This window comes from Artibeus jamaicensis, unplaced genomic scaffold (genome assembly GCF_021234435.1).
Source record: "Artibeus jamaicensis isolate MK-2021 breed Jamaican fruit bat unplaced genomic scaffold, CSHL_Jam_final contig_1015, whole genome shotgun sequence".
Lineage (NCBI taxonomy): Eukaryota > Metazoa > Chordata > Mammalia > Chiroptera > Phyllostomidae > Artibeus > Artibeus jamaicensis.
The window spans coordinates 2,467,656-2,492,991 of record NW_026521194.1 but is presented as its reverse complement, the minus strand read 5'-3'; the positions used below and the strand labels follow the sequence as shown (position 1 = coordinate 2,492,991).

Sequence of the window (25,336 nt, the reverse complement as noted above, 5' to 3'; positions counted from 1 at the left end):
CCTTCTAAACTCCACCAGGTAGAAGGAAAAAGTAATGGACAGCGAGAAGAACGAACGGTTCCGCATGTCGGCAGGCTGGGTTTGCGGTGGCCTTTAACACCGCACGTCTTTCTGGGGACCCTGTGCACGGAGTTTGCAGAATCGCCGCCCTGACCGAAGGGACAGCAGAGGGGTTGACGGGACAGGGTGCGCAGGGACTCACCATCAGGAAGGAGTACCCGATCCAGAGGCTGCGCCAGGCCCGCGGGCACGGGGGGATGGACTGGTTCTGGCTGTGCAGCGCCACGGCCTGCGCCGGGGCCTCGCACACGGCGCAGCGGCTGATGTACGGGCGGATGTCCTCCTCCGACAGCGGCCTTGTGGGCAGCGGCGCGGCGCTGGCCAGCCAGTAGGACCGGTCATTTCTGCGGGCGTAGTGGCACACCTGGTGGATGTTGCAGTAGGCGAAGGGCAGCGTGCTGAACAGGGGCAGGCAGGACCCGGCCAGACCTTGGGGAGGGAGAGGACACCACGTGGTGTGTGAGCAGCTGGTCCGGGTGTGTCCAGCGACCTCCCTACCTGTGCCATTTGCAGACACACTGTCTGGCATATGGGGGCCCTGGGCAAAGTCTCCAGCGGCGGCGGTGAAAGTGGGGGATGGGCCCGACCATTTCTGCCACTTCCCGGGTCCCTCATTCCCTCACCCACTCATCACAGGTGAGCCAAGCACTCAGCCAGGTGGGGGGCGGAGCACTGAGCACACTGTCCTGTCTTCACCAAGCTCCCTGCCTGGCCTGTGGCAGAAGCTGGAGGAGCAAATGGGCAATGGAAATACAGCATGACCAGCCCTGTGGACGACACACGCGGGGCCCAGGGACTTATGGGAAGGAGCCAGAAGAAGTGATTGGAAGCTATTAGAACCTGAAATACGAAGAAAATTGGCCGAGTTTGGCAAAAACTGTTCAAAGAAGATGCACAGGAAAGAGGGTCAGAGATGATGAGGGCTGCGCAAGCTTGACCTCCAGACGTTCAGTGGGGGTGGGTGGGGCGGAGGTCTGTGCGCTGTTCCAAGGGTGTCCAGAGAGCAATCAGACCGAGGACATGGCTTTGTCTATCCCGAGGGGTGTGGGTTTTACCCCAGCGGGCCCTGCAGAGCTTTGCCTGTGTACTCGGGCTGGGATAGGGCAGAGAAGTGAGACCCCTGGTACCCAGACTGGGCGGGCAGAACAGAAAGGAGGGAAGTAGACACAGTCAGGTGTGGCCTGTCTCTCCCTTTCCCCAGGCCCCTGACGGGAAAGGCCAAGGAGAATCCGGGGGAGGAATGGAGGGGGACATGTCAGTAGCGGCCACCTGTAGGCCTGTACCCTGTGACTGACTAACAGCCCAGTGAGAGCGGTGACCAGGTGCACCCCACAGTCCTCCATCCCTGGTGGCATCTCCCTCCTGTGCCCACCACCCGACCTTCATCATCTGGGAGAGGCAGAGGCACCCGGGTACTTAAAACTCAGCTTGAAATCGGTCTCGCCGATCTACTGAAACCTGACAAGTAGTACCAAGGAGGACTCTCAAAATCAAGTTCAGTCATTGAAAGAAACTGGAGTAGGGCGGGAAGCCGGTGCGGTGAACGCCACACTGTATCATCTTCAGGGCGCGGGCAATGACACCATTTACACAGAAACAATTTACATTTGCAAGTAAAGATTGCCTTTTGCATCGTCTCACTTACAACTCACTTACTGACCATCATGTTTTTTTTTTTTATATCTAGTAAATAGCCAGATAATAATAACAGAGCCAGAATGAGCCTCTTGGTACCTCACAGGATCAGGGGCTTAACAGACTTCACTGCGCCATATAGAAAGAAGAAAGAAGCCCAGAGAAGATGAGTCATCATTGAAGAGGTTCGAGAATGTATGAAATTAACCCAACAGAGTCACTCGTAGGCAATGGACCTGGGCGCTCGCGTGTTCTCTACATACCAAGGTCTTGGTTGTGAGCTCTCTCCTGTCCTTCCAGGTACAGCAGGCTGTAGCCCGTCCAGAGCCTGGGCATGCCCACGGGGCAGGTGGGCTCTCCATCCGTCTGACTGTGGAGGACCAGGAGGAAGCCACTGAGGTACCCAGGGCTGAACCCCTTGGGCCCGGGATTCCCAGTGGGCCCAGGAGGGCCTGGAGGAATAAAGGGGAAAAAATGAAGGCTATTTAGGGGTTCAGTGTCACACACGTTTCTGATCACCCCAGTCCCAGGGCCTTGCAAAGCGCTCAGGGCACAGGAGAAAACAGGCCCAGCCCCTGCGGAACGCACACCCCTCGCACAGCCGCGGGCCATGCAAACAGCTCACACGGCAAGTGTTCATTTACTCCAGGCAGCATCCAGGTGGCGGGGCGATACTGGCCTGAACACAAATCAGACAAAACTCCCTGCCCTCCTAGAGCTTATGTTCCTTCCGCTTGAAGAAATGATACATGATAAACGTCATACGAAGAGAGAGTGTGAAACACGTTAGAAATGGTGAGGGCCGAGGAGGGAGAACTGGAACAGGTGACACACCCAGGTGTGATCTCCCAGGCAGCTCTGACCGACCGGACCGGGTGCCTGCTCCGCCAAAAGGTGATGCTCGGAGTCTCTCTCTCTCTCTCTCTCTCCTCCCCTTTTCTCCACACCTCCCCCACCCCCACCTCTCCTGCAAGCCAGCCAGCCACACCTTCTTCCTTGAGGTGTGTCTTTGCTTTCTGTCTCCTGGCTCCAAGGCCCCTTCGTTTGCCCCTGTAACTTGCTTCCTGAGCCCACACATTCCCACTGCTTCATTCCCTCCACCCTGCTCTTCCTCCACCTCTGTGACTTTCCAAATGAACTTTCCCTTGTATTTGAAACAAAAAATCAGTCTTTCTCACACCCACCGACCTGCCTCATGGTTCCTGCCTATTCAGTTGTCAGCTCCATTCTCAAAAGAACAAGGGCCAGGGATCCCTGTTCAATCTCTTCTTTTAAAAGTGGGGGATGTGGCCCTGGCCTGGTGGCTGAGTTGGCTGAAGCATCATCCCACACAACAAAAGGATGCAGGTTTGGTTCCTGGTCAGGATGCAGGTTCGATCCCCGGCTGGGACATGCACGGGAGGCCACAGGTCAGTGTTTCGCTCTCACTTCGATGTTTCTCCCTCTCTCTGTCTCTCACTCTCTAAAATCAATAAATCCATCCTTGGGAACGGATTTAAAAAAAGAAAAGAGGGGGAAGGTGGAAGAAGGCCCAGTTCTAGAATCCAAGTTGGCAGGTGGGAATAATCAGGTCTACAGAGTGGGAGCAGGGCCTGTCTCGTGTGCCCACCCCCCTCAGGGACTGACCTATGGAAGAAGCCTAGGGTGATTTCTAATTGCCAAGAGCAAAAGGTGAAGTGTGACTTCAAAACCAGAAGTTTTGTGGGTTTTTTTTACTTGTTTCTGGAAGACCAGCAGTCTCTCCCTGTCTACACTGCATGCTGGTTTCTCTCCCCGTCTACACTGCACGCCGGCACTCACAACATGGCAGCTTGTGCGCTGAATCAGGCCTGCTCCTGGGTTTTGCTGAACCCATCAGGATTTTACAGGTCGAGGTCTTGGACTTGAAAAGTGGAGTGTAGGGAGCACAGGCCCCGGGTTGCTACATGGCAAACACAGGCGGGGGCTGACCTGCGTTCAGACCGGGCTCCTTGTGGTCGCTGACCCTGCCCGGCCCTCGCACCCCTTGTCATTACTCACCTGGCATTTCCACATGGTCCGCGAACAGGAGGCTGTGTCCTGGGGTCTTTAGGTCCCTGCTGCCTAACATACATCCTGGTGCACTATATGTCAAATTTCTATTCTGAAGGGTCTTATCTCCCTCTCACACAATGCCCACTCCCAAACGTTTTTCTGAAGTAAGAGCCTTGCATGCCATATACACTTTATGGATGGCCACACAGTAAGATGAAGTGAATTTGGAAAACCAGAGGCCAGGTAGATCAGCTAGTTGTACAGGGTGGGACCCCTGGCACCATCCCCAAGGTCTTCAGCCCAGTTTCTCTACCGAGGTCCCAGAGCGAAGGCCAGGCGGACCTTGGGAGAGCGAACAGCTGCAGTGGCTGAGCCTTTCATGAGCATGGATAGCAGTTTGGGAAAATACCAGACTGGGGAGAGCACCTTGACTTGTTTTTATGGTGGGTGAGTATCAGTTAGAACTCGGAGGGGGGGTGCATCCTGTTTTGTTCTCGTTTCCATCCCCTCCCACCCGGGGTGCTGGTATCTAAGGTGAATGCTTTTAACAGGATCAGCTTGGAAAAGCTGCTTCAGAGGCCGGGGATTTTGTACACAGATCTGCTTGTCAGAGAAAAGGCGAGAAACCGAAATTCTTTACCCGGTGCTCCAGGGAGGCCGGCTTCTCCCACGTCGCCTTTGTGTCCCGGAGGCCCGGGGGGCCCTGGGATGCCATCCTCGCCCCTCCTGCCATCCGGCCCGGGCTCTCCTTTGCACCCTGCAAGAAGCCCATGATGGCAACGGTGAAGACAGTATGGCCCCGGCTGGCCTGTGGCGCTCACTGCGTCTATACCACGTTCCACCTGAGCTTCCTGGCTCATTTCCCTCCCGAGCTACGTCACACTGGGATCCTACTGTCTCCACTTGGCACTGGGGGTGGGGGCGGTACCTGGGCTCCGGGAGGCCCCAAAACCTGCTAATTACGGCCAATGAGCCAATACTGAGCAGAGCCAGAATTTGAAGCCAGACTAGGGAGGTGCTGAGAGGTTTTTGCACAGTCTTCCTAGGCTTGTATATCTGACCTTTTTTCCCATTGAACATGTATGGCTTTTATCATTAAATATTATCCTTACTAAGGATTTTTAGAAGCCTGAGTGAGTGAAATGTAATAGAATTCAGTTAAGGGTCAAGTTAAATTTGGAGCAAGATAAGAGCAGCAATGCTTTAAATAGTTTTTCTGGTTTTAGTGTTTAGAAGGTGCTAAGTCCCAGGGCAATTCCTTTACGTGGATGATCTGAGCCAGCTTTCTCAGGAGCAGCCATGTGACTGGGTACTCTCCTGTGCCAGGCTACCAGCGGGGAGACTGAGACTCAGAAAGACGGAGCCAATCACAGGTCAACAGGAAACAGGCCCAGGCAGGCCGAGCACGGGGCGGGGTGGGGGTGGGGGGGCGCTGCTCCGTCAGCCGCCAGCCCCTGCTTTCGTGACCAGGCTCAGTGCTCAAGTGCACTCCTTGGGGGACGTAAGCTGGGGGAGGTGGCAGCCGTCACATTGGTACCGAGGGTTTTTTTTAAGCGTTTGCTTACTTTTGGCCAAGATGTCAGTTCGTTGCCACAAACTCCTTTGGGCAGAGTCGCAGATTTGGTCCTTGCCTGTGAAGGGGTTTGGTGCCCACAGCCCTAATTACCTGAATTTCTAACATTCTCGAGGCTCCGAGTCCCTAGTTATTATTCTCCCTTCTTCTTTTCCTCCCATTCTCTTTGCCCCCTCCCTCCTTCTACACCACAAACTAGCCTAAACCAACCTCATCAAGTCAAAGAGAGCTCCCTTAGGTAGCCTTCATTGTTCTCTACCCTTGGACTTGACCATCAGGGGATCAGGAGCCCCCTGAGGGTTGAGAGCAGGGCATTGCCCTACTCTGGGGACCAGGCAGGTACGTCACCCGACTGCCCCCTCACAACCATCCGAAACGCACATTCCACTGACCCCGCTGTTTTCAAACTATGTTCTAACAGCACCTGCCCAAAAGAGTCCCCCACAAACCTCCTTCCCTCCCCACGACCAGCCGGTCCCTCTGCTCCACGCCGGTGATCTACATTCAGAGTGGCCTTCCAGACATTCCTGGCCTTGGTGTAGCTCTCATCACACGCTCTCACTCCTGAATCACAAACGAATTCTCTGGGGATGTCAGGCGGTGCCTGGACTGCGTTCTGTGCACAGCGAACATCAGTGGGCAACAGAGGAAGCCTCTCCTTCTCCCTGTCTGGGTGGGAGACGCCCACCCACCCCCTAGTAACAGGGCAGAACCCCCTCTCCCTGGATGGCACCCTGGACATGAGCAGGCATATCTCCTTCCACCGGCCACAAAGAGCATATCTGATATTTTAGAAGGGGAGCTCGGAGCATTCTTTTCTCTCTCCCAGCCAACGAGATGATTCCAACAGTGGCCACTGTGCATTTCTGGAAAGGGCTGCCCAGGGGCTCACAAGCCAGTGAGCGGCTCATCACAGAAGAGATGGCAGGCGTTCCCGTCCACGTGGGCTGAGAGCTCTCACGATCTGGGGAACCAGTTCACTCCCTGAGGTTACAGTGCAGCCTTGGCCCCCTTAAGGGAGGACAGAGAAACGCTCAGGCAGCTGACATTTCCAGAGGCAGGTAGGAAGGCTTTTCCTAACCATGGTCGTGTGCCCAGAGCTTTCCGCTTCCTGGACTTGTTCTTTACCTGGAACTTGTTTTACAGAACAAAGCTACACCTAAGAGCCCTCTGGTGTTTGAGGGATTGCCCCCGCTGAGAAGGTCATGTGCAGACTCGAAGACAAACACGCCTCAACAGTATGTGGGGACCGGGTACAGCCATTAGGCAGGAACGGTCAAACCGAAATGGAAACCGCCTTTGGGTTCATCGCTGGGATCCTCAGCCTTGCAGGGCCCCCTGGGAAGAAGAAGTTGCAGATCAAAGAGACCTGTGAAGAGAAAAGCAGCAGACTTCCCATGGTGGGGGCCTCTTCACAGACACAAGTGATGCTTAGTGACCACCCTTACCGGGGCAGGAAAGAGCCAGAAGTGTTTTTTCTATGTGGGTTCCAGCTGTGGCATGTGCTCATGCGTTTGGTCTCATCAGCTTAGCAAGGAGGAAGGTTGTGGGAGAGAACAAACAACATCATTTTAAGTGGAGGTGGGACTTCCCAGTGGTGGCTTCACAGCCAACCTTGGGGGTGGTCCACACCACCCCTCACACCTGCAGATGGCCCGAGGCAGTCGGGGCTGGGCCACTTCAGACCCTCAAGACAGACTTGTCAGTTTTGAGCACCTGGACAGCATGGCCAGTGCCTCCAGGGTGGCCAGCAGGGAGAGACAGGAAGAGGGGACCAAGGGCAAGAAGGGTCCTTTACGGCAGGAGCCAGAGGGCACATGTCAGAGGAGAGAGGGCCAGAAGAAAGCTTCGGCACGTGAGTGGTGCACAGGTGGGCACAGAGGACCCTCCCGGGAAGAGGGTCGCCACAGGGCGAGCCTCGCTTTCCAGGAAGGACGGCTGGGCACCTTTTTAACACAACAACCCCATCCTGTGGCACAACTGCGGCCTTGAGGTACTCCCACCGCCCACAGGCGGGGTCTGTGACATCAATAAGGAAAGGGCACGGGAAGCCAGAGAAGACCCTTCTGTGGCCGCCTGCAGCTCCTCCAGAAGGAATTAGAGATGACAGGTGATCACACCTAAGCCCGTAGAGACTGTCGGCCCTCTCTCAGGAGTTCACTATGCAGAGAGAACCTCATGTGTGCCCAAGATAACTATTAAGTTCAAGTGGACAGATTTGCCCATTTGACTTTTCTCAGTTACTTTCTTTGGTTATTTTCCAAAACCACCACAATGGAGGGACCCAGCCCCCTCTCTGGTCTCGACTGATGTTAGGGTGAAGCGGTGGATCTCGACCTTGGCTGTCAGCCACAGCCATTTGGAAAGACTTCCTAAAACGCTGGCACGTGAGCTCTGCTTCCCTCTCTGTCATGTTGGTCTGTGGTGAGGCCCGGGCACCAGCCCCTCTAGTGACTTTAACCTACAGCGAGGGTTCAGCCACGAGAGAAGGTGTCACTCTCAGCTGCCTCGACGGCATATTCATGGAGCCTAGTTAGGACTCCTCAACCTTGAATGCACGGTCTGTACCGTGCTCTGGGGGTCTTGGTAAAATGCAGATTCTCATTCAGCAGGTCTGGGGTGTGACCGCACTTTGTGCAGCAAGCATGGAGCTGGCTCTTTGTTACCAGGTGATTAGGCCGCCCTGTCCCCAGCTGGGCTTCTGCGCCTTCCTGTTGGACAATCCCGGTTCCTCTAAGCGCAATCTTTCCTTAAAGGCTCTGCCCAAATGCCAGCTCTTGCTGGGGTCTCGGTGGCCGTATAGTCCTCCACACAGGGACGCACCGCTCCTTGTCTCATTCTCCGAATGCCCTTTGCTCGAAACGAACACAAACTGTCATCTCCCATTATGTAGCATCCCTGTGTCCTGCTGGCCATTTCTGCCATGAGGTTGGAGACCCTGGGGTTGGGGGGAGAAAAACACACCCCCACTGGAATTGTCCACACCTGGTTCGTACTCTGTGGCGAAGAGAGAGAATCTGGAAGTATTTACTGAACTGAATTTGCAGAACCCCATTACGGGCTTACCTGTTCTGCTTCAGAGTTCTTTCTTTTTAATGGTGCAGGGGCGGAGAGCCCAGCTCTCAACACTGCAAGGCAGCTCTGTTTTTAAAATCAGGTTGATGGATGAGTTATCCTGCCTGACTGAGGGCTTGAGCCATGCACTGAGAGTCAAAGCAAAGAGCTAAGCCAATCCTCAGGACTCAGTGACTATAATAGAACATTGCCACAGTGTTCACCCAACAAACAGCAGATGCATGCAGCAGGTGCCCACGACTGCCCCAAGTTGAGGAAGGCTCCAGAGCCATTCTGGACATCACCCGTGAACTGCTCACACTCCAGCCGGGGGGGGGGGGGACATCACACTGCGTGGGCTGGTGGAACACGGGCAAAGCAGGCAGTGCAAAACCCCTGCTTCCAATTCCTTTCTTCCTAAACCAACAGGAGCTATCACCACAGCTGGGGCGGTGGGAAAAATGAGGGAGGGAACGGCCCGGTACCTCTTAGGGTACTTTGCACACTGGTGACTTAGAATCAGGGGCACTGTCAATTGGCCTGAAAAGAGCAGCAACTACAGGATGACCGGCCCGGGACTCCCGAATCGTCTTGTGAATTACGCAGCGCAGCGGACATAGACGAACAGAAACGAAACAACTTGGAAGACACCTTTTAAAGGAGCAGTTTAGTTTGAATATTTCAATAAGGGTCCTGCCACCCTAATGGAGCCATCCTCAAATCAATTAGAGGAACAATGCAGTTATTGCTGTAATGTATTGCTGTAATTTAGAGTGACCTTCCCTGGGGCCCCCTCTTCCTGCCCCAAGGATTCACCCCCTCCTCCCTTCTCCTAGGCCATGTCCGCTCCAGGGAGACCCGATTCAGTTGTTTTTCATTCAAAATCAAGTCGACAGCTGTTAATGACCAAATAAAACATCTACTCCGTTGAGCTAAAAGGTTTCGAAACCTCATGTTCAAAACCCGCCCAAGTATAAAAGATTTAAGTAGAATCTCCACATAAAAAATGAAAAGGACCTGTCAATCCAATTAGTGCATGATTAAACCTTCAGAAGGAAATTTTCATTCATCCTTCCTAGTTGCTTAGGCTCCCATCCCCCGTCCCCACCCAAAAAACCTACTGAGATTTTCATTTCAGCAATATGCCTGTGATGCCAATAATGAGCAGCCAGTGTCCAGCTCGTACCTGCTCTTGGGGGGCCTCTCATGCCGGGGGGCCCCATGGCTCCTTCTGGTCCTCTTGGGCCTGGCACCCCAGGGAGCCCCGGGACTCGGGGGCAGGCATCCAGATCTGCAGGTGGCCCCGGTTCACCTGAAATTGGAATCACCACCTGCGTGATGGATTCGAGTGCTCACCAGCAAGCTCCTTCTGCCACCTCAGGTTAGTCGGGCTTCAGACACGACACCTACATGTTGTCAAGAGTGTTGGACTCATCTAAGGTCTAGGAAGGTGGTGGGACTTTGTTCCCTTTGGTGCATGAAAAACTTCCAGAAAGCATTTGGTTGGGAAAATGACCGACTGGATGAGTAACTGAGTAAGTGCAGGGCATCTCAGAGAAAGCAGAAGAGAAGCATGAAACAGTGAAGGTCGGTGGACTGAGCAATAACTGGGTGACCTTCACGGGGTTTCTGATCTTTGGGCCACTTTCTCCTGCGGAGCCAGCCACAGGTGGGGTTGGGCGAGGAGGCACCAGTGAGCTCTTGACACTCAGCGTAATGTGTCGAATTCACTGCTCTACTTGGCAGCCAGTGTGGGGAGGGGCTGGTCCATAGTGTTTGTTACTCAAAGAGAGAATCTCAGGGTTGGTAGAGGCACTAAAAAAGTTCCTTTTAACGCTGAGTGTATGTTGGAATTATCCAAGGCAGTGACAAAAAATTACTGATTCCTGTGTCCAGCCCCAGAAATGCCAGTTGAACTGGGATAAAAGATGACCTGGCAGTGCCCAGCTGGGGGGCTTTGCAAAACCATGGGTGCTGGGGTCCATCTACAGGTATTAAGTAGGCATTTCTGGGTGGGACCAGGCATCAGTAATTTCTCCCCAGAGGACTCCAGTGCGGTCCAGGACTGAGAAGCACTGGGGGAAGCTGCAGTTCTGACTTCAGCACATCTGAACCATCTGGCCACTTTGTCGGAGCCCAGAGGACGCATCCAGCTGGCCTGGGGCAGCCCCGACTTCTGCACGTCTACTGTGTTCCCGGTGAAGCTGACGGCACCCATGTGGGGACCTCATTTTGAGAATGACTGCTCTAGAGGTTTGAAATGCTTTTCTTCTCCGTTGCATTCACGTCTTGAATTCTAAAGCTTCACTCAGTCACCCTGCAAGCCACCCGCAAGGAAGAATAAACAGTACCACTACGCGCAACAACGATCACTGCACCATGTGTGGGACGCGCTTTATCACGCAGCAGGCCCTGTGCACAGGGCTTTACAGCTGAACACTCCCAGCCGGCCTGGGAGTTTGTGCTGCTAGCCCTAGGACATCACAGGAAGGAAACCAAGGCTCAGGTAACCGAGGGACGTATCTGAGCTGACATGTGGCAGAGGCTGCATTGGAAGCCAGGGTGTTCTGGCTCCAAACTGGCCTTTTAACTGCCACACCATACTGCATGAAGGACTCTGCACATCTGTGTGATAAGTGCTAAGAAATGCAACCTAGTTTGAAGTACACCACTCACAAGTTATAGTTTTCTTAAAAGTCATACAAATGTGCAAACTAACTTGAAGAACGGCATGATAAAGCAGCAAGAAGACTCTAGAAAATGTGGCCATAAACACAGAGTTTTAGTCTACATAATGGTTACTATGCTTTTGCAGATCGAACGTGAACCCTGTGAGGGCGGAGGAATTTAGCCTCTTGTATTGCATGAAACCACAGCAACACAAAGTTGGACGTATTTTGATTGTATAAACAGCTTAATGTGAAACTTGGTCCTCCCAGTCTGGGCAGCTTGGGAGACACACAATGACTTTCCTGTTTTCCCTGAGTAATCTCATGAATTGTGGACACGGTCCACCAGTGGTGTCCCAGTGGAGGAAGCAGGTAAGGGAACAAGGTGGGCATTCGGCTGGCACTTCAGACCTGGGGGTGTGATGTCATCCTCAAATGAGGTGATACATTTAGTCACAGACAGCAGAAGGCTGTGGTGAAAACTCATTCACTAGATGACTGTCATTTTAAAATACCAACATTTAAAATAGCAGGATTTTTTAAAATTTTGATTTTGCTTTTCATTACTTTTTAATAAACCAGAAGCTGAAAGAAAGGGACCAAAGCATCTAATATAATAACATAGGGCATCTGTGTTCAGGGCCACTGACATTTGGGTTGATAACAGATGTGGGAAAAGAAGAAATACAAGCATTCACCGCTTTGCTTTTCTTCTTCTAAGAAACTTTTCATTCTCTTTGAAAATGCCAAGACACAAAATAATATGCTGCTTTTGCATTGTGGAGGATTAAACAAACACTCAGTTGAAAGAACAATGGCATTTTCATTTTCACACACACAGAAATTTCCTCCTTGAAAGCGGACTTCTGGTGCGGGAGGCAAGGCTGGTTGCAGCCCCTTGCTGGGTGTCGAGGGCCCATCTTTTCATGTTGCTGATGCTGCTTGTTTTAGGGACGTCCTATGCCTTTATGTTGCAGAATTTACAAAAGAAGCTTCCATTGGTAGAGAAAGCACTCACACTTGGCGCCTGAATTGAAACCGTGTGAGCGGAGCAGCTACGGTGCCTTGACAACCTGCCATGAGGCTCAGCATCGGGACAGTATAATAAGGAGTTACTATGTCGGTAATGGGGAGCAACGGCAGGAAAACCAGATTTCATGACAGGACCCCCCTGTGTAAACAATGTAATAAAGTTTAACTCGCACATGCAGTGAAAAGGGGAAGCATAGAAATGACTGGAGACCAGACTGGGAGGAAATTACTCACAGCATAGGAAGGCTCACCTCTGGAACCTAGAGAGATCCGAAGGCAAAACACAAGGCCGCGTGACGATTTCCATCCGGTGGAGAGAGATTTTAAATTGTAAATGAAGGGAGGGAGGTGGGATAGGAGGGGTGGGGAGAAAACACAGGCAACTGTCATTGAACAACAACAAAATAATTTTTTAAAAAATAAATTGTAAATGAGGACACACAGGAAATGGGTTGAAAACATACACAATAACTCGAGAACAGCATCTACAACAGCATCTTACTGACATAAAAGGTCTACATGACATTACTGAGAGGAACAGCTATGGTTTATTAGTGGAGATTCTGTGTCTAGGAAAACTCTCATGTGCAATATAAAATTCAAGTTGATTTTTTAAGGCAAGTACACCCAAATTTAATGTATGCATAAATTCTGTCCATTTAAAATCTTATGAAAATTCCATATTAATTTGCCAAGTTTTATAGGTTAGGCAAAGAATGAAACTGTGATATGAATCAAAGCATAAACTTTTCGTCATGTTGGACTACAGCCCACAATAAAACAGTGCAATTTATTTCTCCTTTGGACTGGAGTGCTAATTTGGGAGATTGCAAAGTATTCTGAACTGATACCACATCACCATAATATTGATTTAGGGTCTTGAAGTATATTGCTTCTGCCAATCTCAAATACTCAATGTCTGAATGTCTGAATGTCTCAATGTCTGCTTGCCCTTCCAACTATTCCTTGGCTTATTTTGACATTATGATGAAAATGTGTTGTCTATGAGGTCTAAATTAAATAGCCTTTTAGCTTTATAGGAATTAATGTACTTTCCAGAAAACATCAAATAAAACATCTCTCAAAATTAATGGGTATTCCAGAACAGACACGGAATAGACAATCCTCACCTATCAATAATCAATCAGTCTCTGCCTCTTGTGTGAGGAAATACAGACTTACTCATCTTTGAAACAGTATATGTAAAATCAACTCCTAATGTTCAAACTTGTTTTTTTTTAAATAATAAATAATAGTTCACCAAACACAAGACTTTGTAGTACAGTCTGTAGTAAAATAACCTTCATGTGAAAAGGACTGAATGCATTAGGAGGTGTGATGATTTCAGAAGAGTTACTTTCTGGAAGATGACTGTCAGCGTTAAGTGTTTGCCCAAAGTGCCTGTGTGGGCTGCTGGGTGGAGATGCCTCAGCATGAGAAGCTCACCTGGAGGCCCGGGGGGCCCTTGTCTGCCTGGAGGGCCAGGTAAACCCTTCTCTCCAGGTGACCCAGGAAGTCCGTGTGGCCCCTGTGGCCCCGGGAATCCCATTGGTCCTGAAAGAAACAAAAAACAAGGGCAGCAGCATGGAGCCATATAAGGGCGAGGATATTGTAATGCACTGGATTTGGAAGTTCTTGCCAAGAAAATGCAGGGCAAGGATGGCCTCAAGGTCGAGAGGAGTCTCTCACTTTTTTCTGTAAAGCTGAGAACTGCCTTTGTCTGAAGGAAATGCCAGACTCTGCCAAAGGGACTCAGGAGGATGGTTCCATGATCAAGAAAAAACTTACTCAGAACACAAAGCCCTGCAATCCTGAACTTCCTCTGGAGGCAGGCAAAGGACATGCGGTGAAGGTAAAATCAGGGAAGACGCTTCACTCTCTGGGGAGAGACACTCCCGGACCTGAGTTCCCGCCACTCTCTCTCTCACTCCCAGCGTCCACTGCACCAGCCATTTGGTACCTAGCACATGGCCTCTTCTTCCCCATCCACAAAGTCCTGCTCATGCTGCAGAGAGCAAATCAAGCTCGCCTCCTCTGGGAAGCCCTCCTGGAATCCCAGCCCCAGTCCACTTGCTTTCCGATAAGCTCTCACAGAAGGTGTCCCTTTCCTCAGGTCCCTGACCCCAGTTTACATTGATGGATATTTTAGGGTGAATATCAGTCCCCCCCATGATACTTGACACTTAATGAGAGTAGCGACTCTGCTTAAGTTTGCTCACTACTGCATTCCTGTAGGTGCCTAATAAATGTTTGTGAAAATAGATCAACTCTTTCTCACTGTGAGAATCTAAAAAGATAAACCAAGGCAAGTCCCTTATCCTTCTCACAGTTCAGCACTCTTTGGCCCCTCGTCCTCCCGGAATGGGAAGTTAGCAGCATGAGGACACATCCTACCAGTACTTCTAACACTCTGTACACCCTTTCACAGGCCACTGTTATTCACACACAAGCTAGTTATCCCCAGTCCTGAAGTTTACTTCAAGTTGGAAAGGGGAGTGTTCATTGTCTAGAGGTATGTCTCCATTGGGGGTGACCAAGGTTGTACAGCCAGCGCTCTCTTCCTTCCTCTTAGTGACTAGGGTACTAGCATGTCTGTCCAGTTTTGGGGTTCCCTGATTTGAAGCCATGTACCTGCAGACACAAGCCATGTTCTCTAAAATTGATTTGCTGGCTAACGACAGGAAGGAGGGGTGTTGTGTGCTGTTGCCCAGGTTGGGCCGCACCGTTCCGGGCTGCCACCTGCGCCAGGGGCACGGCAGCCTGGAGGTGCCGCTCATCTCCCCTCCTCCCAGACCTTCTGCCTTAGCTCACGCTTGGTTCGGGACTCAGGCCGGGTAGTGGTTAGTGGGCTCCCACAGGCTTCACCATTTGCTTCTCCGCTGTGCAGCTTCCTTATTTATGACGTAAGGAATTTAAAATGGATAATGGTTCTTGATACCTTTCCAACAACAAAAAATGTTCTATAAACCTAGGAATTCTCTGAAATCCTGGTGACAAACATGTCTCCAAATATTAGCAGCTAGGTAAAAAATCAAGTAAACATTTTCGCCTTTGCAGAGACTCGTTCATGACTATAAAAGAGCGGAGTCAGCTGCCTGCAACCCAACTGCCCAGTTCAGAAGCCACTACCCACATGTGTCTACCGAACACCCGGAATCGGCAAGTGCAAACTCAGCTGTGTTGTACGTGTAAATGCACACCAGCCTGCAAAGGCCGCAAGAAGGAGTGTCTGATTTGACAGAACCACCCTTGATTGTCCCACTGATAATTTATATTGATTACATGTTAAAATAGTATTTGAAAATATTATGTTAAATGAAGAAGGTCTGAACGTTAGTTCCACTCTTCTGTTTTACTTTTTAAATGTGGCTACTTCATCTTTTAATTACACAGGCAGGTAACTTGCATATATTTCTATTGTTGGGTTTGGTCTAAGAGATTACCAAGTATGTTTTGAGGGGGCTGAAGATGAACTTGTATTTGTTTCTTACTTGTCCAACAGTTACCCAAACTGTAGGACTCCTTGGAAAGGTAGAACATTGGGGGAATATAGCCACTGATTCCACAGAAAATAACATTAACTCGCAATGGTCCAAGGTAACAAGTTTTCACGTACTACTTAAGGAACAACCGGCACTCATACCTTTCCATCCATCTTGCCCGTCACATCCTGGGTAGCCTTTGCATCCTGGAGGGCCTGCTGGGCCTGGGGGGCCTGGGGGTCCTGGCAGCCCACAGTCGCCTGGTTCCCCTGGCACAAGGTCAACAGTCCCAGGGGGCCCCGGAGGCCCCGGTGGTCCTGATCACAGGGAGGAGGCAAAAAGATTCTTTCAGTCAAAGACAGATGTGGGTACTGAGAGCTTCTTAAGGAAAGTAATTTAAGGGTTTGCAAGCAAGGGAATTAGAAGAACAAGGGAATCAATAGTGTTGGGAGTGAAACAGAGCAGGTCCCTCGGAGCCTGAGACATGGCGTGAGTGGTGGGTGAGTGTGTCAGACAGAACGAACCCAGAAGAGCCTTCCCTCCCAAAAGAGCCATTCCTTTCGGAAGTACCCCATCATGATTTTTGTTTGCATTGCCATCCCACTGCTTTAGTATGATAGAAGACAGACAGACAGATAGGTAGATAGACAGACAGACAGATAAATAGAAAGAAGAATAAACAGGTGATGGGCCTTTGAGAAAATTTGGCTGATGTGAAAGAAATGTTCACCCAATTAAACATGGTCCTATTTGAAAACAAGTGTCTACCTATAAACATTGAGCTCAAATTTTACTCTGCTAAAACTGTGCTGTTCAAAGCACTTTTTTTGCAGTAAAATGGAACTATGTAACACTGTAATCCCACCTTTAGTAAAACGGGAAGCATTTAAAGATGGCAGGTTTGTGTCTCTCTGGGTCTCTCTGCACGTAGAAAAACCCGGACTGAGCCATGCTCTTCCCAAATTCCCCCCCCCCCGGCTCTTGCCCAGCCCTGCTGGGTTACACACTGTCCCTGAGAGGTGATGCGAGGAGCACAGTGCACTGTTAACCGCACAGGAAGTGTGCTTCCAGGTTTTTGCCAGGCCTGGGTCCTGTCACTGTGCACCAGCGGCAGAGGTTTACAGGGTAGATGTTGGAGACCCATCTGCATGTAGGACGAGATTCTTTCCTGCCAGCCATGCTGACCCTCATGCTCAGCCTCGAGCCAGTGATGGGAAACGCTTATTCTGAGTCAGAGTCTGTACCCATAGAGAGGTGGTCTGATGGGGAGGAAATAGAAGAGGGGGGGCCTGAGCTCTGCTCCTGCATATGGTCCTGCCAGCCCACCACCGCCGCACCCCCGCCCTTCAAACTGCCCAAATAATGGGGCTGCCAACGTGCGTCTCCCCCGCCATTCCCTGGTCCTGCCTCCCGACGCAGCTGGTGGCCTCTGGAAAGGGCCCCCACCACCAACCTTTGCCAGGAGAGTCCCATACCTTGTGGACCATCAGGGCCAGGAAGTCCTTGATCTCCAGGTGGACCCGGGTCAGGAATGTCACCCGTGGGAGCTCTTCCTGGGGCACCTGCAGGCCCAGGTGGCCCGGGCCTCCCTGAGGATAGACATGTTCAGATGTGAGCCTCATTACAATCGGAAGGCTTTGACTGCATTACTGAGAGAGAGAGAGAGAGAGAGGGAGGGAGGGAGGGAGGTACAACACTCTGCTTCTTACCTGGAGGGCCTGGGGGGCCTTTTTCTCCAAAAAGGCCTGGAGGAGAAATTCCTGGACTGCCGGGGTCTCCTCTCTCCCCTTTCAGCCCAGGCATCCCCATTGGACCGGGTGGGCCCATTTCATGCAAACCTTAATGTGGAAAACAGCATTTACCACCGTGTCTTCTCCCTATTGTCCCTGTCGTTGGGGCTGATATGGAAGCAGCTGGCTCTGCTGAGACCAACCCAGCTTCAACAGTGACCCACTGGCTGGGTCACCACCTGCTTTCTTAAGACCCATCACACCGGTCACCACAGGCTTGATTTACTTTGTAATTATTTTCCAGATTAAAATCAACAACAACTTAGTGCCAATACCAATCCTCTAGCTTCTACAATGGAAAGAGTGAAAACAAATGAGATCCAACCATGTGCAATTATGAATAAATTGCTTGAAAACTGAAGGTGGAAGCTGACATGTAAATGGAATTATCATCAAGTTTCACATTGAAAAGACAGAGCATCGCTGGTTTCTTGGAGAGGGCACACATTCTATCAGACTGTTTAGAACAACCATTAAATGGATCCTAAATGGCCTACATTGCACTTCTAGGCCCTCTGCACTGTATAAAGATGTTCAAATCCGCAACACACAGGTTCAACCCTCCTCCCATGGTCCTTCAAATCTATGTGGCCGATTCCAGCCACCTTGTCTGATGCCGAGTTATTTTTTTTTTAAAGCAATGCAACAAATTTGCAATCTATTAAAATACCAGAACAAGCTAAAATGCAATTGTCAATAAGCATCTATTTGTTATCTCAAAAAATAACAGCAATTTTTTTAGGTAATTTGTTTTCACAGCAGGTTATTTGAGAGATGCGAAAAGTACTAATTAGACCCACGTGGTAGTACTTGGCATTACTACGCTTAGCAAAACAAGTAAAAGTCCCAACTATTTATTTGTTCTTCGTATTAACATTTTGCAATCTGGCTCCACCTAAGCAACTACTCAGGGTATTTTTACCAGAGCAATAACCCTAAAGCAGCATCAACAAAAGGCACTGTTAACCAACCATTTCATCTTATGTTGGGTGTTCTCAAGTGTCCTCTTTACATAAGGCATCTTCAGCACTACCAAGAGTTCCAATACTGGGCCTCCAAACAAAGCCAGTTTCTTAGTTTTGTAATCTAAATTGTGTGAAGTGAGGAAATACCTACCAGAGATGCAGTGATTGCAGGTAAGTCTCTCACAGCGGGTTCCTCTTACCTGAAGCTCCTTTGGTTCCTTTCTGACCCTTTAAACCATGCAAGCCATTCAGGCCAGGTAGCCCGGAGGAACCTGCAACACATCACAGGCTTGTGACCCCCAGGAGGAGACCAGCCCTTGAACTTCCCTGGTCACAACTGGCAGCACGAGATCTCACCTTCTACACATTGTTACCAGGGCTGGATCCACACCAGTGGCCACTATTTCACACAGTCACTTGATAGACATTTTCTACCGAGAGTGCTTAACACATCCCCTTCTTTGGTGTGAAAGCACTGCTGTGAGTTTGACCATTTCAGGAACATCTTTCTCTCTAAGCAAACAGACTGGGATTGCTGAACCATGGTGTGGGCTGTGACCTCCAGTTTTATGACAAGGACACCATCCTGGACGGGGAAAGAGATTGGATGGGAGCAAATGTAGGCCGCCCTTCTCCCGGGTTCAGGGTCTTTCCCTCCACCATGGTCTCCAGATTCCAGTTTCTGCAGGATCTGCTCAGGTGGGTGATACAAGACAGTAAGGACGGGCGGCGGCTCTGGCACACTGGGGAGCCCATGCCCTACCTAGTTTGTTTTTAAGCACTGTGCTACTCAGAGAAACAGGCCTGAAGGTCAAGTTTGGCGGCAGCTCTTTCTCTGCCACCCCTTCTTTCAAAGAGAATCGTCCTGGTGCCTCTTTTCAGAAACATCATTTGTTTCATGATGATTGCTGAAAATGTCATCCTGTGTAGTTAGATGTGATATCATTGGTGCCTTCATCTTCTTTCAGAATCTTCTGTCAGACGTCAGCATAGTTCCCTATGGTGACAGCTACCAACCTGACTTTACTGAAGTTGTCACTGACCATTAAACACATACACACCCGTAGGTTTATCAGCACACAGAGGTGGACATGCTTATAGTGTAAGTATGCGAAACACAGAGTTTATTCCTGTATTATTATTTATTACTTATTGTATTATTTTTCATACAAACAACCGTAAACCTACTCTTGCCCACCTCTGTAAACATATACAGGGTCCAGCGCAAATAACACTCCTTTTTAGTACAAGATCTCTTATTACAAAATCAGAAGCCTATAATTCTGTACTCTAACAGTAACACACTCAAGCACACCGTACGACACTTTAGGTGAAATGTTCAAGTGAAAACTGTAAAGTATTACACCCATATTATTAACCCTACCAACCACACTCAAGCAGGCGTCACTCGGCCAGACCCTGTCTATGTATATATTTATAATATATTTCTACTAAACATACAGCACATTCTGCTCTAATACATAGCTGTAGAGATGCATAGGGAGGGGTAGAGGGAAGAGGGGGAGGGACAGAGGAGGAAAGGGGGTCACTGACACAGAACAGTCCCGGGGGCTGAGTGCTCTCCCGTGAGCCTCACGCACATGGTAACCTACTGACTCACTTGTGGAAGAATCTTCCCCGCAGCCCTTGGCCATGCAGCGGCTGCCCATTCTCCCCCAAGGCTCTAAGCCCCTCGGTGCACAGCCAGCCATTCACTGAGCCAAGGGTCACATCCCTTGCACCTGTGATAACAACAGCCTCAGCTCACCCCCCAAGAGCCCCCGGCCCTACACCGCGCCGCCTACCTAGGCCCCCGATGCCCACACGGCAGGCTCGTGCTCTATGACGGTCACGTCTGTTAATTTACACGTCTGTAAATTAACTGAGTGCAAGATCAGATCTCACTAACTTTTTTATGTAACCACTGGACATATCTCCTTGAGACACACAGTAGGTGTTCAATGAGGGTTTGTCGAACAAATGAATGAGTCAACAAATAAGTGGCTGAGAAATTGTGGGATGTGAAGGGCGAGGGATTGAATGGGTGGAGAGAAAGCTATAAAACAGTGGACTGTGGTTTCTATTTGATGTCACATCTTTCTGTGGTAGATTTATCATAAGATTTGGGGCAGTTAGAGGCATCCGTTTGTATATAAATAACACAAGTGCTAACTGTTACCCATTCATTAAAGGAAGTCCTCTGTGGACTTATTAGAAAAGAGAAGATAGCTGGTTCCATTTTATTGTCAATACTTGAAAGAGATAGTTGCTCAATTTTTTAAATCTAAACTTTTGGTTCGTGGAAATGAGACACATTCCCTAGCACCAAAAAAAAAAAAAGGATGCACCCTTACTTTCCCTGAAGATCTTATTTCCTACACTCTTGACAGTTCTGGTTTAGTCCTGGCTGCTGTGGCTCAGTGGATTAGTGCCTCTGAACCGAAGGGTTGCCAGTTCGATTCCCAGTCAGGGCACGTGCCTGAGTTGCCGGCCAGGTCCCCAGTGGGGGGTACATAAGGGGCAACCACACATTGATGTTTCTCTCCCTCTCTTTCTCCTTCCCCCTCTCTCTAAAAATAAATAAATAAAATATTTTAAAAAAACAGTTCTGGTTTAGTTTATTTTCTGATCCTCTTTCCTATTTATGAGCCAATGTTCCAAGTCTGCACCAAAAGAACACACAGACCTTCCCCGTCTGCCAATTCTGGGTATTTACTGCAGTCTATCTGAAATGATAATAAATTTCAAGACGACTTTGCTCTTTCAATGTGTTTTGATCTCCAGCTTAAGCCACAAGATTGATGGCCTGAGGGAGTTGGCTGGGGGCGGAGGGCCTCAGCTGCTGCCGGCTCTCCATTGTCCCATCCACACGTCCAGATCCGGCCCTGTCACCGGCCCAGCCCCTGCCATTGTCCAACTGGCCGACCCCTATCTGACCCAATGTTATCTTTCCAAATTGAATGCAGCTACATCTGGGTAGGGTTTTAAGGGCAATTTTTCCTTTCTACTGAAAGCTTTTTACCAACCCCATCTCTAGATCAGAAAGTTGTTCATGCATAAACTATAGACAGTGCTGATGAGAGGCAATTAGGCTAACAAAGCACAGCCCTTGGTAATGAGGAGTTTTAGTCCCCCCTACAGACGCCTTCCTGCTAAAAGGCCTCATTTCAGGCTGCGTCACGTGGCTCTCCCGGGCCCGTCCTCCCTGCAGTCGGAGGGTCGAACCTCTGCCCCAGCTCTAATCGGAACCCTAGCTTCCAGGGGGGTGGGCCAAGCGACTCTGTGCCTGGGGCTCCCCCGTGAGGGCTTCTCCTGCCTGTCCTAAAGCCCGAATACACTTCTCCGTCCCCACAGGCCTTGACACAGGTTTATATTTTCAATGCAGGGACCAGTTTGTCCCTGTCTGTTGGGGACTTTTCAGCTCTAGCAAGAAGTTCCATGTCCTCAGGCACCCGCGAAGTGTCAGGCACACCCGGACAGCCAGTCTCCCTGAATCACTGCTGATGGGACCAGCAGACCTATGGACGGTGGTTGAGCAAAGTTGAAAGCTTATCAAAACAGACTCGGGAATACGATTTAATTGTTTTTCAATTCAGAAAACACACGCGTGCCCAAGAAGGGGACCCGCAAGAGCACAAGACGGGGTCTCCTAACCCCAGGAGCTTCAGTTCCCAAATGGCCTTCATACCAGGCGCCGAGTGAGGCAAGGAGGACCTGGAGGGAAACAGTCTGTCACTTGACAGAAAAACAGGCAGTCGCCCTGGGACTGGTACGTGCTGTGGGGCCTGGGGGGTGGGGTGGGGGTGGGGGGACACTCTCGTTGTAAATGGGAGGGAAACGGTTTCTGGGATTTCCACAGTCTAGGGTGCATGGTATTTCTTGGCCCATAAAAGGCATTCCAGGGTATTTTATTTCTTTTTCTTTAAGTTTTAGTTATTGACTTGAGAAAGAGAAGCACCAGCCTGCTGTTCTACCTAGTTATGCATTCGCCGGCTGACTCTTGTGTGCACCCTGACTGGGGATCGAACTTGTAACCGGGACGGCGTACCAGCCGACCGAGCTACCCGGCAAGGGCCCAAGTTCTATTTCTTATGAAATATCTCACTGGCCACCGACCAAAATCCCCAAGTCCGTACTATCTAGTCATTGTCATGCTACAGCACTGACCTTCGGTTCCCAGTACTCCAGCCCCATGTGAAAGCCCACCTAGGAACTGCGTCTTCTCTGTAGAGGGCGCGTGCACTTGAAACTGTAACTCTAGGAACCAGGCCGTCTTTAGCATATGTTTAAGTTAAAGCTTCATTCTGACCGAACACAAGCAGGACGCCCACTCCATATGGCCTGTTCCAGCAGAGCAAACAAGTCTGAGTTCAGCAGCTGCTTTGTTCAAACAAGAAAATCAGGCCCCGTTGACTTCTGTAGCACATACTTCAAATATTTAGTTTCTCAGTTCAAAGTGTTTCTGCTGGAGTGCGGCTCATTTTTATACCAGCACGATGAAGTGCAACAGTGGGTTTGCATGGTCGGCGTTTTAATGTTTAGGGCCGCACTTCACAGTTTCCTTTCTTTTAAAGACTGGACGGTTTGCAGTGAAACAGTGCCACCATGTGGCCAGGAGGGACAAAATTATGATGTGACTGGAGGTTACCTTTCCAGTAATTGTTATCTGATCAAATTTGTTAGCTTTTAGGGTTCTTAAATAACATATCACCCTGAAGTTATGGAATAAAATTCAAGAGAAGGAAGAGTCAACAATATTTAGTCGAACTGGGTGTATAGTGTTTTGGCGCCAAGAGACTTGAAAATCCTCGCTATTTTACTGAACGAGGAGGATAGGAAGAAGTGGAAATGAACGCAGTAGGACTGATTAATCATGGGAAACATTTTCTTTTGGTTCTTTAGCAATTTCATCTTCCAGACACTCAAAAAAAGTGTTAAAGAATACCCCACCAGGGCCGGAGGGATTGACGGAAACAGGAAATGACCACAATAACCAGAGAAACTCTTAAAATAATGCAATTATCATTTTGCTTGAAGCCTTACACTTATCACAAATCACTGGACTTTGAATTATTAAAAATGCCAATGAAGGGGGGGAAAGCGATAGCAAGATCTCTTGTCTCATGATGGGAACTTTCCCCATCATTTGGAGGCACAGAAATACCTGTGTGCCAACCTTTCAAAATAAAAGGCTTCTCCCGCTGCAGAATTGCCCCAGGTGACATGCCACACTACTGCTTGCTAGGAAACCACAATGTGAAAGCTATCTGATGAGCAAAGAGGTGTGAGTGTAGAAAAAAGTGTTACTTGGATTTTTCAAAACGATAATATGATTAAGCTCAAAGGAAAGGATTCCCAGCTCTTCCAAAGAAAGGTACTTTCCATTCTACCAAAATTCAGTGCATGTATGAGTCGATAAGCAGAGGTAAATGGGATGAAAAGGGAAGAAGGAGGAGATAGAGGGGTCTTGGCTATAGAAATCTACCAAGTACGGCCTGAACCTTCACCTGCCGATTGAGATGAGGACCTTCATCTTCATAGAGACTAGCTCAGTTGTTCATGCTATTTGTCCATTTCTTCCTTTATTAATTTATTCATAAATTTAAAAATACTCACCCATAACCAACCGACAGACTTATTGGGTATCTACTGAGTGACAAGGATATCAAAATAATTCTTAGTTTTAAAAAATTCACGTTCTACTCTGTGACAAGGACCTCTGAAGAAGCAAATGTCATATGATATAAGTGTTGGGGTAAAGGTACATGCAGAGTACCCATGGAAAATAATATTTTTTCTAAAATGAAAGAAATTAACTGAAGAGGAGTAAGTACCATAGATGAGTGGGGGAGGGCACGGAGGTTTGTTAAAAATAGATTGTACGATTATATCACATGACATCGTAGTAACCAGACCTGTATTATAACCTATCTACTATGTTTTTAAAAGCCAAGATATTCAACCAGGAGAAAATGTTGCCTTATAAAATGAAGATAATGAATAGTACTTCCTCTGTAGTGTCTTATTTTTTCTCTCCCATTTGTCGCACTGGTAAATACATATTTATTTACACATACAGATTTAATATGTGTCTCTCCTACTACACTGTGAGCTCCAGGAAAGAACCATGTCTATTTTCTTCAAAACTGTGTCCTCGTATCTAGAATCTGGCACATAATAGGAGTGAGGCTCTCTGGGGAGAGACCAAACGAATGGTCCTGGACCTTAGGGAAAACAGTGGGGAAAAGGCCCTCAGAAAATGAGACGGTAACAGCATCACGTTGGTACAAGATGAACACCACCTGAAGCCCTGGGCAAGAAAGAAGAGGAAGGTGCTGGTGACGCCCTGGGGAAGAGCCATGGCCCAGACCAGTGTCACTCGGGTGCTGGAAAGGCACCAGGAATTTGCCCCCACGGCCTGGGTCTCTCTGATGGGTCAGGCTTCCTTCTGACTTACCTTTCATCCCCGGAAGACCTGGTGGCCCAGGATCCCCGATGAGGCCTCTTGGTCCAGGATCCCCGATTTCTCCTGGAGGTCCCATTGGCCCAGGCCTCCCTGGGTAACCTGAGGATGACAGGGAGGTTTTGTGGACGCCCAGAGGGCACCTGAGTTACATTAACTGGGAAGGTCCTCCATGTTCTTAGTATATAGGGCACTTCAACCAGGAGCACTGTATCAGTTTTCTCCGTGGACCTCCTAACTCTAGGGAGAAACATACACCTACCCTCAGAGGATAAAAGACACTTCTGAGTGATGAAAGTTGCCAATTACAGCTTTAAACTCTCACTTTATTCTGAATTGGCAAGAAGAGGAGCCATTCAAGTGTATGTGTACTATTTACCAGCAGTCAAGAGGAAAGAAGAAACCCAGCGCCCTGAATGGCAGGTAAACTAGGACAGGCTGGAAAGGAGCTTCCATCTGGCACACCGTCCCTCTGTGCCTGGCACCTGCTGAGCCCTCCGCAGGTGGTGACTTCTTTACTGCCAGACCAACCCCGTGCGACAGAGCTAGCTCCAATGGACAGGTAGGAAATGGGCAAGTTTTGGCAGCTTCTCCAGGTGA

The 25,336-nt window shown here is 49.5% G+C and overlaps 1 protein-coding gene across 5 annotated transcripts in view; it reads right to left on the bottom strand.

The window, feature by feature from the left end:
• COL4A4 (collagen type IV alpha 4 chain) overlaps positions 1-25,336 on the bottom strand; it is a 112,136-nt gene that overhangs the window by 3,254 nt on the left and 83,546 nt on the right. For 3 of the 5 annotated variants that reach the window (XM_053665549.1, XM_053665501.1, XM_053665590.1), the window contains 10 exons: positions 24,731-24,838; positions 18,474-18,545; positions 17,228-17,356; positions 16,994-17,107; positions 15,680-15,835; positions 13,483-13,590; positions 9,522-9,647; positions 4,349-4,465; positions 1,959-2,147; positions 203-489 (listed from right to left, as the gene is read on the bottom strand). In XM_053665549.1, coding sequence (XP_053521524.1) covers positions 203-489; positions 1,959-2,147; positions 4,349-4,465; positions 9,522-9,647; positions 13,483-13,590; positions 15,680-15,835; positions 16,994-17,107; positions 17,228-17,356; positions 18,474-18,545; positions 24,731-24,838 — 1,406 coding nt within the window. Of the gene's footprint in view, positions 1-202; positions 490-1,958; positions 2,148-4,348; positions 4,466-9,521; positions 9,648-12,270; positions 12,297-13,482; positions 13,591-15,679; positions 15,836-16,993; positions 17,108-17,227; positions 17,357-18,473; positions 18,546-24,730; positions 24,839-25,336 lie in introns of those variants that run through there. The other 2 variants (XM_053665625.1, XM_053665646.1) reach the window with 2 other exon arrangements.